The sequence below is a fragment of the Callithrix jacchus genome, chromosome 21, assembly GCF_049354715.1.
Source record: "Callithrix jacchus isolate 240 chromosome 21, calJac240_pri, whole genome shotgun sequence".
NCBI classification, from domain to species: Eukaryota; Metazoa; Chordata; class Mammalia; order Primates; family Cebidae; genus Callithrix; species Callithrix jacchus.
This window is the reverse complement of record NC_133522.1, coordinates 23,270,362-23,288,706: the sequence shown is the minus strand read 5'-3', so window position 1 is coordinate 23,288,706 and position 18,345 is coordinate 23,270,362. Positions and strand designations below refer to the sequence as shown.

Genomic DNA, 18,345 nt, shown 5'->3' with positions numbered 1-18,345 from the left:
CGAACATATGAAAAAATGCTCATCATCACTGGACATTAGAGAAATGCAAATCAAAACCACATTAAGATACCATCTCCTGACAGTTAGAATGACGATCATTAAAAAATCTGGAGATAACAGATGCTGGAGAGGATGTGGAGAAAAAAGAGCACTTTACACTGTTGGTGGGAGTGTAAATTAGTTCCACCATTGTGGAAGACAGTGTGACGATTCCTCAAGGACCTAGAAATAGAAATTCTATTTGACCCAGCAATCCCATTACTGGGTATATACCCAAAGGATTATAAATCATTCTACTATAAAGACACGTGCACATGTATGTTCATTGCAGCACTGTTTACAATAGCAAAGATCTGGAACCTACCCAAATGTCCATCAATGATAGACTGGACAAAGAAAATGTGGCACATATACACCATTAAATACTATGCAGCCATAAAAAAACTATGAGTTCATGTCCTTTGTAGGAACATGGATGAATCTGGAAACTATCGTTCTCAGCAAACTGACACAAGAACAGAAAACCAAACGCCACATGTTCTCACTCATAGGCGGGTGTTGAACAATGAGAACACATAGGCACAGGGAGGGGAACATCACCTACTGGAGTCTGTTGGGGGTAGGGGGCTAGGGGAGGGACAGCAGGGGGCGAGGAGGTTGAGAAGGGATAACACTGAGAGAAATGCCAGATATAGGTGACAAGGGGATGCAGACAGCAAACCACCATGGCATGCATGTACCTATGAAACCACCTTCAAGATTTGCACATGTACCCCAGAACTTAAAGTACAATAAAAATTAAAAAATACCCATTTTCATGTAAGAAAAAAAGTTAAAAATCTGAATTTCTGGTGGTGGCACTCAGGACTCTCTTTTAAATAAATCACTTTGGGGACTCTTGTGTTGACCTTGGTGTGAGAGTATCTACCATAGTTGACACCGTAGAATTCTAAATGTCTTGATTTATGTTTAAAGTTGACTTTTGGCAATGGCCTAGAATGTTCAGTATAAACTTTGTTTCTCACATTAAACACTCAGAATCAATTACTTCCATATTTTACTGTTCATTTGCTGAGAAAGCAGAGGAGTAATACATTATCTTAACTGAGATATTCTCAGCCATGATACACTGATGGCACAATGAGACAAGGTCCTCATAATATTTCTCTTTTAATCCAAAGATATATGTTAAAAACAGGCAGTTATATCCAGTGTAATTCAATTGGGTTGTACATTGCCAAGAACACTAATCAAATTGTAAAAATGGAGGTGTTTGGATAATGAAACAGAATATAGTAGTCTCAAAGAATTTTTCCATTTACTGAAACTTAACATCACTAGTTATGTAGAGCTTGCTTAAGATAAAACATATAATATAGACAAAGCAAAGCTAAGAAGTTTCATTCCAAGTCTTGCAGTAAATTATGCATGTAAACACTGAAAAGACTCTAACACTGTCCAATGGAAATGTACATGTTGGCTAGAAACGTATATGTTGAAATCCTAACCTCCAATGTGATATTAGGGAGTGGGGCCTTTGGGGGAAATTAGGTCATGAAAGTGGAGCTCTCATCAATGGGATTAGCGCTGTTATAAAGGAGACCCCTGAGAGCCCTCCAGTCCTCTTTCTGCCACATGAGACTACAATGAGCAGATGGCAGTCTGCAAACTGGAAGAGGACCCTCACCAGAACCCAACCATGTTGGTACCCTGATCTTGCACTTCCCTGACTCCAGAGCTGTGAGAAACAAATTTCTGTTGTTTATAAGCCATCCTGTCTATAGTACTTTGTTTCATCAGGACAAACTAGAACAATGGTTTTAAAAGAGAGTAAAGCAAACAGAGAAACAAAGTTTGTGAGAGTTGTGTGTAAGGCACATAGAAATAAATACCATAAATATAATAATAAGTGACAAACTAAAAATTATAGGAAACAATGAAAAACTGTTTCACCTTAGTTGTATCAAAAAGGATGATCCATTTTTTTACTACCAGTATTCAGAAACAGTGCCTTTTGTAAAAAACAAAAAACAAACAAACATAAAAATAACTCATGGCTTGAAAATTGATTTCTATTATAACTGGTGGCATAGCCAACTGACTGAACTCTCCAAGAAATATCTTTATCTATTTAATGCATCAGTTGAAATAGCCCCATATTATTCATTGAGAATTATTATTAGAATGAGATATAGATCTATTCTATTCTCAAATTAGTACAACATGACTTTTATACTAAATGTATCATTGGAGACATTTTGTTACACAGATAATATATTGACATTTTTGATTATATGATTTTCATCTAAATAGAGCAAGTGATATAATGAACAAAGATGAATAAGCACTTTGTGTGTTGACTTGATGTTATTAATATTTATCCCAAAGATTGTTTTATACTAAAAGATACTATAAAAGGACATTGGAAAGATACAAATTCTAAAAGTGGTTGGAATAACTATTCATATTGGAAAACATCACAGAATAGAATTGTAAGAACAGATTAAGTAAATTATAGTTTACTGAACAAAATTAGTAGTGCATATTTTAAAATGCCAATAAGAAATCAACTTAATATTATCTTTGCGGATGAGTGACAAAAGGTAATAATTAGGTGTAGAATGTCTGGTGTGAATGGAAACATTTACATCTCATCATAAATGTTTTCTTTCACATTTATTTGATATTCATCAAAATCAAATTTATTTGATGAATATGATATTCATATTCACAAATATCAAAAAATCATTGATTTATGTGACTATCAAATAAATCATTTGAATCAAATATTCATTTGATAGTCATGCTTATATCTCCATAATATAGATATAAAGTCTTACCTTTTGGTTAAAAAAATCAGTATCTTCCTGAGAGATATTCATGGAACCTACTATTATCACAAATCCATCAGAAAATCATGATAAATTTTTTGATTATATATTATATTACCACAAATGTGTTTCTAAATTTGACAATATATCTAAACAGCTAATAGTGTTAACTAAATTATACCTCAAGTCATCTCTACTCTGCTTGAGCATCAATAAGAACAAGAAGTTTCCTGAAATACATATAATTTCTCTTGAATCATTTTTGATTCACATTGCACATATTCATAATCTTGTCCTTCCTTTCTCTGACAGTTGGCATAAGATTGCATATCTTTAGAAAAGAAATGGCAGTATGAAAAAAAAGAAATATGTGCTTGCTTTGGGAGCACATATAGTAAAACTGGAATGATACAGAAAACATTAGCATGGCCCCTGCCCAAGAATGGCATGCAAATTCATGAAGCATTACATATCTTTAACATGGCATATATACACCATGGAATACTATGCTGCCATAAAAAAACACGTTTTGTCCTTTTTAGAGACATGCATAAAGCTAGAAAGCATCATTCTCAGCAAACTTACACAAGAACAGAAAACCAAATACCACGTTTTCACTCATAGGCAGGCGATGAACAATGAGAACACTTGGGCACAGGGAAGAGAACAACACTCACTGGGCTAGGTGGGGGGGGTGGAGGGGAGGGGAATGGAGGGACAGCAGGGGGACGGGAGGATGGGGAAAGATAACACCAAGAGAAATGCCTGATACAGGTGATGGCAGGGGGTCGGGGGAATAGAAACAGCAAAACATCATGGCATGTATGTACCTATGTAACAATCTGCAGGATGCAGGATGTGCAATGTACACGAGAGCCTGAAATACAATTTAAAAAACAAAACAAAATCCAAAAAAAAAAAACAAAGAAAAGAGAAAAAAGAAAGAAAGAAAAGAGAGACAGAGAAAGAGAAAGAGAGAGAAAGAGAGGGCAACAGAAGCCCTAGTTGCATGCTTGGGGTCCCATATGCCTGGTGTCCCTGTAAGAGGACATTTGGACACACAGGGAAAGTACCATGCGAGGACACAGCAAGCAGGCATCCAGGCCTTAATCTTAAACCCCCAGATTCAGAACTGTGAAAAATAAACTACTGTTGTTCAAGCCAAAGAAAAAATAAGAATATGTTATTAATTCAAATTAATGTCTATCTTTCTGGCTAAAACAATGAACTGATTTTAATTTGATAATAAAATTAGTTTATCTTTGAAAACAGCAATATTAGTAATAATATTTTCAACATCCTCTATAATAATATGAAGAAGTTAAAGACTTGATCCTGCAGCTTGTCATCTGGAATTATAAAATGATGCTGAGTTTTTCTCCTATTTTCAGAGACAAAATCTGAGACCCTAAAGGGCTAAATGACATATGCACAGTTGATGTACCCAGATAGTGGCAGCTCATATTCTCAGCAAGGCAATGGAACCCAGCCAAACCAGTCTTCAGTTAGTGGCTCTCTTTATTTTTATTTTTTTTCAGACAGAGTCTTGCTCTGTCACGAGGTTGGAGTGCAATGGCTTGATCTCAGCTCACTGCAACATCTGCCTCTCCGGTTCTAGCTATTCTCCTGCCTCAGCCTCCTGAGTAGCTGGATGACAGATGCCTGCCACCACACCGGACTAATTTTTTTATTTTCAGTATGGACAGGGTTTTGCCATGTTAACCAGACTGGCCTCAAACTCCTGACCTCAATGATCCACCTGCTTCAAGTTCCCAAAGTGCTGGGATTGCAGGCATGAGCTACTGTGACTGGCCTGGTTTGTGGCTCTTCTAATTTTGTTTTATAGCTAATTTATTTATTCTACTAATATATATTTTAGGCATCAATTATTTAATACAAAGTTATCAGTAGCAAAAAATAAGTAGTTCCTAGGTAGAAACTTTTATAAATAACTGAAGAATTTAAAAGCTGAACCTTTCAAAAAATTTTTTTATACTGTTTTTAAATGACCTGTATTTACTTTTACTCAGAACAGAAAGGATGTGTTAAGAGAATTATATATTTCCAGCAAAAAAGCAAAAGCTAATTTTGGTTATTCAGCAACACCAAGTGTATAAAGAAGATATAATTTAGAAGGTTAAAATAAAGCTGTTATTTTAAAAATTACATTTAAAAATTATATGTGTATTTCCCAAAACAGAAATAGATTTCTTAATTTATGCTCACAAAGAACCTAAACTTGGGGGAAGGGATACTATTCCTTAATAAGACCTAAGCATTCTGTAAACACAGTAAATTGTCCTTGTGTAATTCAGCCTATCACATGGCCAGAGCCATCCCTAGCAGCAACAGAATCTTGTCACTAAAACTCAAACTACCTGCCAACATTTTCAAGGTTAATGGAGTGAAACCATCTCAACAAAAGCTACTTTTTTTTTTTAAGTAAGTTTGTGTTCTTGGATGCTTTATTATATGTGGACTTCCTTATGAGACACAAGAAATTATATAATGCCTATCTGATAAAAACACACTGAATAATCAACTTCTTGCGATAGAAAGTAAATTCTTTTCAATGAGGAACTACATTTAAAAACTCTCCAAAAGTTGTAATAATAACTATTCCTTTCCTTTATTGTAATATTATAAAGTGTAGATTCAAATGTATTTAATTTTAGGTAAAAATATGCTTGGTTTTGAGATAGAGAAAAGAAACTAACCATAAGATTCTTTAATTAAAATTTCTTTAATTATTTTTTAAAGGGTATTAAACTACCAGTACCTTACTAATATTTCAAAAGACTTTTTTTTCATTTAAGAAAATGCCTCTCTTAAAGAAGTGACATTCTATTTTTTCACCCCTTGAGGAATTGCAGAAAGCAGAGAATTAAGTCAAGATTGGTTTTAGAGGCACTGACTTAGAATATTAAATCAGCATGTCTAATTCACATAGAACAATGCCTTTTGAACAAAAAGCAAACCCCAAACCACAGGACCTTACATTTGTAGACAAAGTTTTCATTACATTTACTGTGCAAATATTAAATCATTTTATTTCAAAAATTAGATTATCACTAAAAATTCTGAATTTTGCAAATTTTTCTATCCATATATTTATCTATCAATAAATAATATGTGGAAGTGAAAATATAAAACTTATAAGATGTACTTATAATTTAAAAGTTATAATTTGTTTAAATAAAACTGATATTTTATCTAACATTCCTCTATCAAAACATGTTTCTGACAAAACAAATATGTTAAATTACTCACATAATTTTTTCTAAAAAAAATCAGTTCAGCTAAAACTTGTGAATAATCTACCAATTACATAATGTCTCCTTAATAAATTCTATATTCTTTAAATAACAGAATAATAATTTTTTTCACAACTCACCACATATAAACTTTCATTATATTCATATTCCAAAAAATTAGCAATGTAGAGTTTACACTGGAACTGGATGCATTTATAATTTTAAAAACAGAACAGCAGAAATTCAGAATTTTTATCTTGATCTTTAAGAAAGAAACTCATTATTAGTTAAGTCAACCCAAATCTTATTACATTTTTATTTATTCCTCATACATTTTTACAGTGCTAAGAAACATAAAATGTTTTATATCTGCAAATGTTGACATTATCAGCTAATAAACCTACAAGTTCCTCTAAATGACAGATACTGCAATAAGTTAGTATAGAATAGGATACTTTAGAAACTTCAACCCTAAAATAAATATTCTCAAAATATTTATTTTGGATATTTAAAGGCACTTTTATAATTTGTTCAGGGATACAATTTTCCTTGAAAATATTATAAAGGAAAAAATTTCATCTAGGTGTACTATTAATATGTTGCATCGTTAAACGTGTTCACAGGAATGAATGTAAATAAATGTAGATACTCAAAGATTCTTCCGTGTCCTGAAAAATATTTATCCTTGTCTTTTGCGATAAGGTCTCTTACCTGCAATCTCACCAGAGAGGGAGGTGGGAAGGGGCACCTCCAAGAAGATCCAATAGATCAAGGTAGGGAATTAGTTGTTTCTGGACGGAAAACATTTAATTAAGATAATTTCCGATTTTGTATCTCCCTCTGTGCAGATGAAAAGGCTCGCTGTAGGGAAGACAAACGGCCCCCATTGGCTGTAAACAGGATAGAACAAATATCCTGCAGCTCCACAAGGAAACCCAGGCCCCCCCACCACCACCACTGGCTAGTAATGTAGAGGAAGTTATCTCCTACAGACTTCAGAGATAAGTCCAAGAAAGGCATATTGATATGAGAATCATGGGCACATTGAGAAGAAAGAGGAAACAGAGCTAAATCATTCATTGTGGCGTAGTTCCACGATTGTGTCATGGTGCAGTCAGATTTCTGAACACAAAATGGTTGGGACTTCACATATCAAAAATCATGGCTGTTATCTTTCTAAAGTGTGTGTGGAGTTACAGGGGCACTAATACTTCTGATTTGATTTGACTCAGCTCTCTTGTTATAATTTAAGTTATTGTGAATGACTTTGTCATGTTTATTTGCATATACTTATCACTAGAGTTATGTCCTGTCAGTCACTGACTGGCTCCCTGTACTTGGTAATTCATTCAACCTCTCTGGCACTCTATACAATGTGGACACTGGGTTAGATGCTTTCAAAAAACACTACCCTATACATCAATAGGATTTTATAATTATATATTCAGAAACCTGCCCTTGTACCTTAGGAACTATCTTTACATTTAGAGAAGGATATTTTAAGCTACTAGCTTTCTTGTAATATTACTCAAACTTAAATAATACAGCCCCTCTTTGAAAGAAAAGCATTCACAGATCTTCAGTGTGGAACTAAATTATTTTTTCTAAGTTTAAATACAAAATTGCATTTGAATTCCTAATACTTATAATCTTCTAAAATTATACAATCTAGAGAAATGCATACAATATCAACAAAGCTATGAAATAAATTTACAGCTCTTCCCACTAACTTGAACTGGGAAATTGAATATTTTATTTTTCACGATCTAGAAGAAGAATGTCTTGATACTAAGTCAATTGAGAACAATGCTTACTTCATCAATGTTTGAAAAATCAGTGCAACCATTACACATTTAATCTAGTTTCCTTAATTACTGGAATGGTCAAACAATCTATTCTTTAGTTCAAAGAATTTGTCACTGACAAGGTTTGTGAAATACTACATATCACATTATTAAGGGCAAATCAATATACCTTGACATTTAGAAAGAAGTAACTAAGACCAAGCAGTTATAAATTTAAAAGGATAATTGTAAAGATTTAAAATTTGATTCAAAACTTTCAACTCTACAAAAACATAACAAGGAAAATCTAGCTTAGCTGCTTTTCATGTGATAGATCAGGAGAAAGACTACAATCTCTGTTTGAGCCGAGTCATATGAAGCAGCTACGTTCATTCACTCTCTCTCCATCTGAAGCCTTCCATTAAGTACCCATGACTTTTCTAACCTTACCTTTAGAGGTTAAAAATCAAATATTCAATTACATGCTTTAAAAAAACCCTGAAAATTGCATCCTCATAAAATACTTTAATATAAATATCTCGATAATTATCTACCTTTGAAGGTAAATTACATGTATGCAATCAGTTTGGAGCCAAGTCAGGATAATCTACCTCTATCAATAATATTTACAGTTCATCATGTCTTTTAAATTCCTACTCAGGACTCAAACCATTGTTTACCTCCGTTGCCACAGATTCGGGAGAAGTAAATCTCATAGTATTAAAAAGCTACAACTATTATACTGAAAAAGTCCCTGATACTTCAGGTCTCAACATTCAAGAAACATAGATTAGACTAGGCCATTTCTAAGTTGTATATATGATTTCCATGTCCATGGTATTCTAATACGAAACTTCAAGAGTTACAGTAACTTATCAACTAAACGATATCTTCTCAGTCTGACCCACTCAGGCAATAGCCCTTTGTCTTTTCAAAATAATGACCAGCAAACACTGGTTGAATGCCCACTATGTGTCAGAAAATGGTCTAAGTATGAAGAAGCCATAATGCACATTAATTTGATGTGATTAAATGCAGAGGAATGAGGATGTTGGGGATGGAGGAGGGGAATAAATTGAGAAGACATAAACTTGGTACTGGGATGTGAAGAAAATGGAATGCATCCTGACGATTTGGGATTTTTCCTCTAAGCAAAGAAAAATCATAAAAACTTTTCAATGGGTGACTGTCATGATCATATGCAAATTTTAGGAAGAACTCTGGTAGGAGTGTGGTTGGTGGACAAAAGAGGGAGGGAAATAAAAATAAATAGGGGTTTATAAAAAATCAAAAAACATATGTTGTGGTTCTAAAATTGTGGTAATAAATTCAGAGGTAAAGAGAAGTTTGGGATAAATGTAAAGATGTAATCCACAGGACCTTCATGAAGTTTGGTTAAGGATAGGACAGAGTAAAGACATAGCATAAAATATTAATTAAATAAATATTAATTATTGACAGCCTATTAGGATTCTAGCATAGATTAACATCAGCCATGAACCAAGACAGGAAATATTAGGAGAGGAAGACTAGGGATAAAGACAGAGCTCATTAAAGTGTTGGTTTTCTTCAGGTCAGCAAATCAAAAATATATGAATGTCAGTTGGAGATACTGAACTTTGGAGAATTCAAGCTAAAGATTAAGAGTTCTTTCATGTGGAGGTTAAAGGTTCTCTACATCTCGTAGGGAGGTAGCTTTTTCTACCTCTTAGCATGGTGCCTAACACATAGTTGATTTTCAAAAAATGTTTTATGGCTGGCTGGTTGAATGCTTTATCTCAAATTCAGGTGGAAATTTGTGTTGGCTTTTACAAGCTGTATCAGTTTCTAAAAATAAAGTGGGGGATGAAGTTCATGAGACAAGAAACTCATTATATTTTACATTTAAGAAGTTAATGTCACAGAGGATCACAAAAAGACTGAGAAGGAAAGCTGATGGAGGAAATGGACTGGATGGAAGAAAAGTAGAAGATGGAGGGAATTACCTTGGGAAAGAACAAAAACACTAAACACTTCCTTCAAAGACTGGAAGGTAATTCTCAAGGTCAGATTCCTTAAAGTAGAAATGCTGAACTAAATAGATCCTTAAATCTTATGTTTGGCCTTAGTCTTACCCCACTGTAGTTGTTCTTTCATATCTTCAAAGATTCATTTTCCCCAAGGTCTACTCATAAAACTCACCAGCCTATATTCAATGGTTTTATGCCTAGTGTATTCAAGTAGATCACTTGGGCATTTTAAGAATTTGCACAAACTAACCTCATCTCTTCCCATAAAATAGAATATTAGAATGTGAAATTTGAATATTATGATAAGTTGTGCTAAACTGATAAAACAACATCTAAGTAAGTCTATGACAAGGATTACATGTTGTTTTCAAATATTTCCAAAACATTTTAAACATCAATCACATTCAAACCCTAGTGTGTATACCTGATACACTTAGAGATATTTTCATAGAAATAAATCTCAGAATTTAAAAAATTGAATGAGAAATACACTAGGTTTTAGCCAACTATGGTGGCTCTTGCCTGTAATCACAGCATTTTGATCCACCAACCTGGACTGGTCACTTGAGGTCAGGAGTTTGAGACCAGCCTGGCCAACATGGCGAAACCCTATCTCTGCTAAAAATACAAAAATTAACTAGGTATGGTGTTACGAGTCTGTAGTCTCAGCTATTAAGGAAGCTAAGTCACCATGAGAATTACTTAAACCCAAGAGGTGAAGGTTATAGTGAGTGGAGATTACACCACTGCACTCCCACCTGGGCAACGGCGCAAGACTCCCTCTCCAAAAACAAACAGACTAGGTATCAAGCAAATTAGTAAATCAGGAAGAGAAATATATCAAACAAGTAAATTCCACTTTTGGCTTTTTGAGAGAACCAATAAAACAGGCAAACTTCGGGCATACATTATCAGTGAAAAAGGGAGAAAAACACGTAAAAATTAGAAATGATGGGGAGTCTATCAAACCTCTTCAACAATAATTTTTCAAACCACATGACTATAATTTATAAATATGTGGCAGTAAAATGAGAAACTTAACAAAATGAACAATGCTTTTTAAAATACCAGATTGGAAATTAACTCAATAATAAGTAGAATTCCTACAAAATTCAAAGAACAATTGATGAAAATATTTTTCCTAATTTTACCTCCAAAACAGATTCTGTGGTCTGATTATTCTACTAGTAAGTAAGTAATAGTTCCTGCCACATAATTATAATTTTTTATTTTGTTTGTAATTATTTACATATATATATATATATATAACTCCACAAAAAAGTTTTATAAAGTTCAATGTGAATATAACATCCTTAATAGTACCAAATAGATTCCAAGCAATAAAAAATACTACATATCATTCTTATTTTGGAGCATTCTTCAAAATTCTCAAGTAAACAAAAAGGAATTGAGCTAAGGAATGTAATGAAAGTAAGCTTCCAGCTATGCAAGAGTAACAGAATATTAGCAAATCAGCTGACCAAGAGGGGAGAACCAAATCATCTTCTCAACAGATTTTAAAACATTAATTTATATGTAATCAAGATTTATAGAACAACAACAGAAATTTCTGATAATCAAATATAGTTAATTAAGAATAATTACTTCTTAAGAAAAAGAATAAAACTTATACAAATAGTCAACACAATATTTAAATTACAATCATGAAAGACATTACTAATAAAATCAGAAACAACAAAGAGTTATTCAGTTACTTCATGTTACAATGAAAGACACAGCCAAGGCAATAAGTAGTGAACTCAAAAAATGTATGATGCTAAAAAGGAAAGAAATTAAAGTATTTAAAATTGTTATTAGTTTTAGAAAATATTATTTTCTAGCTGGAACCACAAAAAAACTAACTGAAGAATAATTGCTATTTATAAAGAGCTAAATGAGATATCAGTATACAAAATATGTATACCTTAAGAATTCCAACAATCAATTCAAATACAATAGATAATTTTGCGATATCTAACACATATGAGCTAGGCATTGTTCTATGCACCTAACTTGTATCAACATATTTCAGGACAACCCCAACAGCTAGGTATGTATCATTAGCTCCATTTTGCAGATGAGAAGGGAAAGCCCAGAGAGAGTTAAGGATTTGCCCAAGTTCACAGAGAGAGCAGGTGGTGGAGCAGGCATTTATAATCCAGCTGCAGAGGAAGTGGGGCTAGAGGAGGCCAATCTGTATTTTACATCATCATCACACTAATCTCTTGAATTTTTACAGTAGATTGTGTGTTCATATACTGAAAACATTCACCAATTCATACAGAGGGTTGGTAGGTTACATTAGGTAATGAGAATATGGATTTTTAAAATTTGTATTTGTGTGCTTCTAATTTATCCATTATAAACATCATATCATTCATAAGAAAAAGTATGATAAATGCAATTTTGAAGCACACTGGTCATGAGCTCAGATGGAGAACGATCTGCATTTTAGGCATCTCTTATATTCAACAGCATTAAAATAATTTGCACCATCTGACTGACAGCGTGATTGTCATAAACTTAACCATAAAGTTTTCAGGGAGACAGTTCCTGCCACATAATAATAAAGAAGAAGGAGAATGACTTCATGTATCCTACCTCAAATCTTGAGAAAACAAATACTTAATGAAGATGATGCCCAAAGTGACGTTAGACCAGCTTATCCAAGTGTCAAATGTGTGAGGGTACTGAATTGGATATGATTTCAAAACATAGTTAATTACGTATCTATGGAAGGCTATAGGTTATATGTTTTATAATTTTACTATAAGAAAATAAATAATACATAATTATCTGAAAAGATAGTTTTATGTGTATATTTTGATATACAATTCTTCCTATATATTGTTTACAAAATATTTGCCAGTAGCCTGTTTTCAGACATTTTACCTTTTACCAGATTTTAGAGTAAAGTGATTAAATAGTTCCCAGGTTTACATGCCATAGATTTACATTTTAGGATTACAATTTTTAAATAAAATTTAAAAAAACTCTTTAGTGATTCTAGTCTTCAGTGATTCTAGTTTTTCTTATAAAAACAGTAAAACATGAGTGAAGAACAGTAAATCAAATTTCTCATTTCAATACTCAGAAAGTTATACTAATTATGAATAAGAAATATAAAATAAGTTGTTCTGCTTACCATTTGAATAGAATGCTTGGAATTCTATTTGGAAAATTATCCGAGTAAAACTCAGGAAGATCTGAAAAAATAAGGATGATTGAGGAAGATTAATTCAACCTATTTTATATATTATTTGATGTATTAATTCCCTGTAACCTTTGACTCATACCCATTGCAGACTCCCACAAGGATACATTCAGACTCATAATTTTCACTTACTATGACTATTATGTAAACACAGGAAATAGCATGTGTCTTTTATTTATTCACAGACTCTTTTTCGTGTTAGGAGCTACCTTTCCAGCCTGACTGCCCTCAACCTCAACTCTGGCCTTCAGGAATCACACAGTGCAGTTAAAAGAAATAATTCACTCTACACTCTGACTTGATGCTTCTCTTAAACAGAATCAAGTACCACTTAAACAGAATCAAGTACCACTTTCTCATGACTTTTTTTAAAATCATACTTTAAGTTCTGGGTTACATGTGCAGAATGCGCAGGTTTTTTACATAGACATAATAAATGTGCTATGGTGGTTTGCTGCACCCATCAACCCCTTATCTACATTAGGTATTTCTTATAATGCTATCCCTCCCCTAGTACCCCATGCTCCAACAGACCCCAGTGTGTGATATTCCCCTACTTGTATCCATGTGTTCTTATTGTCCAACTCCCACTAATGAGTGAGAACATGCGGTGTTTGGTTCTCTGTTCCTATGTTAGTTTGCTAAGAATGATGGTTTCCAGCTTCATCCATGTCCCTGCAAAGGACATGAATTCATCCTTTTCTATGGCTGCATAGTATTCTATGGAGCCATTCTATGGAGTATTCTATATGTGTCACATTTTCTTTATCCATTCTATCATTGATGGGCATTTGGGTTGGTTCCAAGCCTTTCTTATTGTGAACAGTGCCTCAATAAACATATGTGTGCATGTGTCTTTATAGCAGAACAATGATTTATAATCTTCCGGGTATGTATCCAGTAATGGGATTGCTGGGTCAAATGGTATTTCTGGTTCTAGACCCTTGAAAAATCACCACACTGTCTTCCACAATGGTTGAATTAATTTACACTCCCACCAACCGTGTAAAAATGTTCCTATTTCTCCACATTCTCTCCAGCATCTGTTGTTTCCTAACTCAATGATTGCCATTCTAACTCGCATAAGATGGTATCTCACTGTGGTTTTGATTTACATTTCTCTAATCACCAGTGATGATGAGCTTGTTTTCATATGTTTGTTGCCCGCATAGTGTCTTCTTTTGAGAAGTGTCTGTTCATATCCTTCACCCACTTTTCGATGGGATTGTTTTTTTCTTGTAAATTTGTTAAGTTCTTTGTAGATTCTGGATATTAGCCCTTTGTCAGATGGATAGATTGCAAAAATTTTCTCTATTCTGTAGGTTGCCTGTTCACTCTGATGATACTTTCTTTTGTTGCACAGAAACTCTTTAGTTTAATTAGATCTCATTTGTCAATTTTGGCTTTTGTTGCCATTGTTTTTGGTGGTTTAGTCATAAAGTCTTTGCCCATGCCTATGCCCTAAAGGGTATTGCCTAGGTTTTCTTCTAGGGTTTTAAGGGCTTACATTTAAGTTTTTAATCCACCTTGAGTTAATTTTTGTGTAATGTGTAAGGGAGGGGTCCAGTTTCAGTTTTCTGCATATGGCTAGCCAGTTTTCTCAACATCATTTACTAAATATGGAATCCTTTTTGCTTGTTTTTTGTCAGGTTGCTCAAAGATCCAATGGCTATAGATGTGTGGTGTTATTTCTGAGACCTCTGTTCTGTTCCATTGGTCTATACATCTGTTTTGGTACCAACGACATGTTGTTTTAGTTACTGTAGCCTTGTAGTATAGTTTGAAGTCGAGTAGTGTGATGCCTCAAGCTTTGTTCTTTTGTTGAGGATTGTCTTGGGTATATGGGCCCATTCCACATGACATTTAAAGTAGAAGTTTTTCTAATTCTGTCAAGGAAGCCAATAGTAATTTAATAGGGATAATCTATAAATTACCTTGGGCAATGTGGTCATTTTCACTATATTGATTCTTCCTATCTATGAGCACGAAATGTTTTTTCATTTTTTGGTGTCCTCTCTTATTTTCTTGAGCATTGGTTTCCAGGTCTCCTTGAAGAGGTCCTTCACATCCCTTGTAAGTTGTATTCCTAGGTATTTTATTCTCTTTGTATTAATTGCGAATGGGAGTTGACTCATGATTTGGCTCTCTGTTTGTCTATTATTGGTGTCTAGGAATGCTTGTGAATTTTGCACATTGATTTTCTATCTGAGACCGCTAAATTTGCTTATGAGCTTAAGGAGATATTGGCTGAGATCATGAGGTTTTCTAAATATACAATCATGTCATCTGCAAACAGAGACAATGTAACTTCCTCTCTTTCTATTTGAATACACTTTATTTCTTTCTCTTGCCTAATTGTCCTGGTTAAAATTTTCAATCCTATGTTGAAAAGGAGTGATGAGAGAGGGCATCCTTGTCTTGTGCTGGTTTTCAAAGGGAATGCTTCCAGCTTTTGCCCATTCCATATGATATTGGCTGTGGCTCTGTCATAAATAGCTCTTATTATTTTGAAATACTTTGCATCAATACCTTGTTCATTGAGAGTTTTTAGCATGAAGTGATGTTAAATTTTACCAAAGGCCTTTCCTGCATCTATTGAGATAATCATTTGCTTTTGGTCATTGTTTTTGTTTATGTGATGATGTTTACTTATTTGCATATGTTGAAGCAGCCTTGCATCCCAGGGATGAAACTGACTTTATCATGGTGGATAAGGTTTTTGATGTGCTGCTGGATTCTGTTTGCCAGTATTTTATTGAGGATTTTCGCATGGATGTTCATCATTGATATTGGCCTGACATTTTCTTTGTGTGTGTGTGTCTCTGCCAGGTTTTGGTATCAGGATGATGCTGGACTCATAAAATGAGTTAGGGAGGAGTCCCTCTTTTTCCATTGTTTGGAATAGTTTCATAAGGAATGGTACCAGCTCCTCTTTGTATCTCTGGTAGAATTTGGCTGTGAACCCATCTGGTCCTGAACATTTTTGGTTGGTAGGCTATTAATTGCTGCCTCAACTTCAGACCTTTCTGGTACACCAATCAAACATAGGTTTGGTCTTTTCACATAGTCCCATATTTCTTGGAGGCTTTGCTTATTCCTTTTCATTTTTTTTCTCTAATCTTGTCTTTATGCTTTATTTCATTAAGTTAGTCTTCAATCTCTGATATCCTTACTTCCGCTGAATCGATTTGGCTATTGATACTTGTATGCTTCAGGAAGTTCTCATGTTGTGGTTTTGAGCTTCATCGGGTCATTTATTTTCTTCTCTAAACTGTTTATTCTAATTAGCAAGTCCTCTAACCTTTTTTCAAGGTTCTTAGCTTTCTTGCACTGGGTTGAAACATGCTCCGTTAGCTCAGAGGAGTTTGTTATTACCCTCCTTGTAAAGCCTACTTCTGTCAATTAGTCAAACTCATTCTCCATCCAGTTTTGTTCCCTTGCTGGAAAGGAGTTATGATCCTTTGGAGGGGAAAAGGCATTCTGGTTTTTGGAATTTCCATCCTTTTTGTTCTGTTTTTTCTCATCTTCATGGATTTCTCTACTCTTTGTCTTTGATGTTGGTGGTCTTCAGATGGGGCTTGTGCGTAGACATCCTTTTGTTGATGTTGATGCTAATTTTCTTAATTTTCCTTCTAACTACTCAGCTACCATAGGTCTCCTGGAGTTTGCCAAAGGTCCACTCCAGACCCTATTTGCCTGGGTATCACCAGTGGAGACTGCAGAACAGCAAAGATTGCTGCCTGTTTCTTCCTCTAGAAGTTTCACCCCCAAGAGGGCTCCCACCGAATATCTGCTGCAGCTCTCCCAAATGAGGTGTCTGTTGACCCCTGCTGGGAGGTATCTCCCAGTCAGGAGGCACCAGGGTCAAGAACCCACTTAAAGAGGCAGTCTGTCCCTTAGCAGAGCTTGAGCACTGTGCTGGGAGATCTATTGCTCTCCTCAGAGCTGGCAGGCAGGGAAGTTTAAGTTTGCTGAAGCTGCACACACAGCTATCCCTTTCCACTGGTTCTCTGTGGTAATGGGAATTTTATCTATAAACTCTTAACTGGGGCTTCTGCCTTTCCTTCTAAGATGCCCTTTGCAGAGAGGAGGAATCAAGACAGGCAGTCTGGCTTTGCCAAGCTGTGGTGGGCTCTACCAGTTTGAACTTTTCGGAAGCTTTGTTTATACTGTAAGGGGAAAACCACCTACACGGGTTTCAGTAACGGTGCACGCCCCTCCCCCCACTAAGCTCAAAAATCCCAGGTCAACTTCAGACTGCTGTGCTGGCAGTGAGAATTTCAAGCCAGTGGATCTTAGCTTGCTGGGCTCCATGGGAATGGGATTCGCTAAGCTAGACCACTTTGGCTCTCTAGCTTCAGCCTCCTTTCCAGGGGAAGAAATGATTCTGTCTTGCTGGCATTATAGATGCCACCGGGGTATGCAAAAAAAAAAATAATAAAAAAATAAAAAACTCCTGCAGCTAGTTCAATGTCTGCCAAAATGGCCACCCAGTTTTGTGCTTGGAATCCAGGTCCCTGGTGGTGTAGGGACCCAAGGGAATCTCCTGGTCCACCGGTTGTGAGGACTGTGGGAAAAACATAGTATCTGGGCTGCAGCACAGTCCCTCACAGCTTCCCTTGTCTAGGGGAGGGAGTTTCCCAGCTCCTTGCACTTCCTGGGTGAGGTGACACCCCGCCCTGCTTCAGCTGGCCCTCTGTTGGCTGCATCCACTATCTAATCAGTCCCAGTGAGATGAGCCAGACACCTCAGCTGGAAATGCAGAAATCACCTGCTATCTGCATTGATCTCACTGGGAGCTGCAGACCAGAGCTCTTCCTATTTGGCCATCTTGCATGCAACCTCATAAAAATCTCATAATTTTTAACAGTACTTCACAAACTTTTTGTGGGAGAAAATGACACTATAATCTTCAAGTGTAATCAGAGGAATTCTATACCCTGAATTTTTTGAGTCTATATACTAGGTAAGCTAATTTATAGGTTTGGCAATTATATCACTTCTGGAAATATATTTAAGATAGTAATTACCATGTTATTTCAGACATAGTATAATAACTGTCAGGTACTTTTATGTAATACCAAAGAATTCTCATCAATTTAAAAAATCCTTATTTTTAAAAGATGAGGAAAATGAAACCCAAGGAAAGAGAAATGGCTTGTCTAAGATCTTAGAAATAGTGCTATGACCAGATGCTAAGTCTCAAAGCTTTATTCTGTTCCTCTTTCGGCAGCATTATTTTGAAACATATTT

General features: G+C 35.0%; 1 protein-coding gene and 1 non-coding gene across 2 annotated transcripts in view; one reads left to right on the top strand and one right to left on the bottom strand.

The window, feature by feature from the left end:
* Nucleotides 1-18,345, bottom strand: part of LOC128930371 (uncharacterized) — a 310,834-nt gene that overhangs the window by 264,933 nt on the left and 27,556 nt on the right. Inside the window, exon 2 of the mRNA XM_078358613.1 lies at nucleotides 13,024-13,084. Within this exon, the coding sequence (XP_078214739.1) occupies nucleotides 13,024-13,084 (61 nt within the window). The remainder of the gene's footprint in view (nucleotides 1-13,023; nucleotides 13,085-18,345) is intronic.
* Nucleotides 3,202-3,308, top strand: LOC118150051 (U6 spliceosomal RNA). Its single transcript, XR_004737812.1, has one exon. It is a non-coding gene; the product is annotated as a U6 spliceosomal RNA (small nuclear RNA).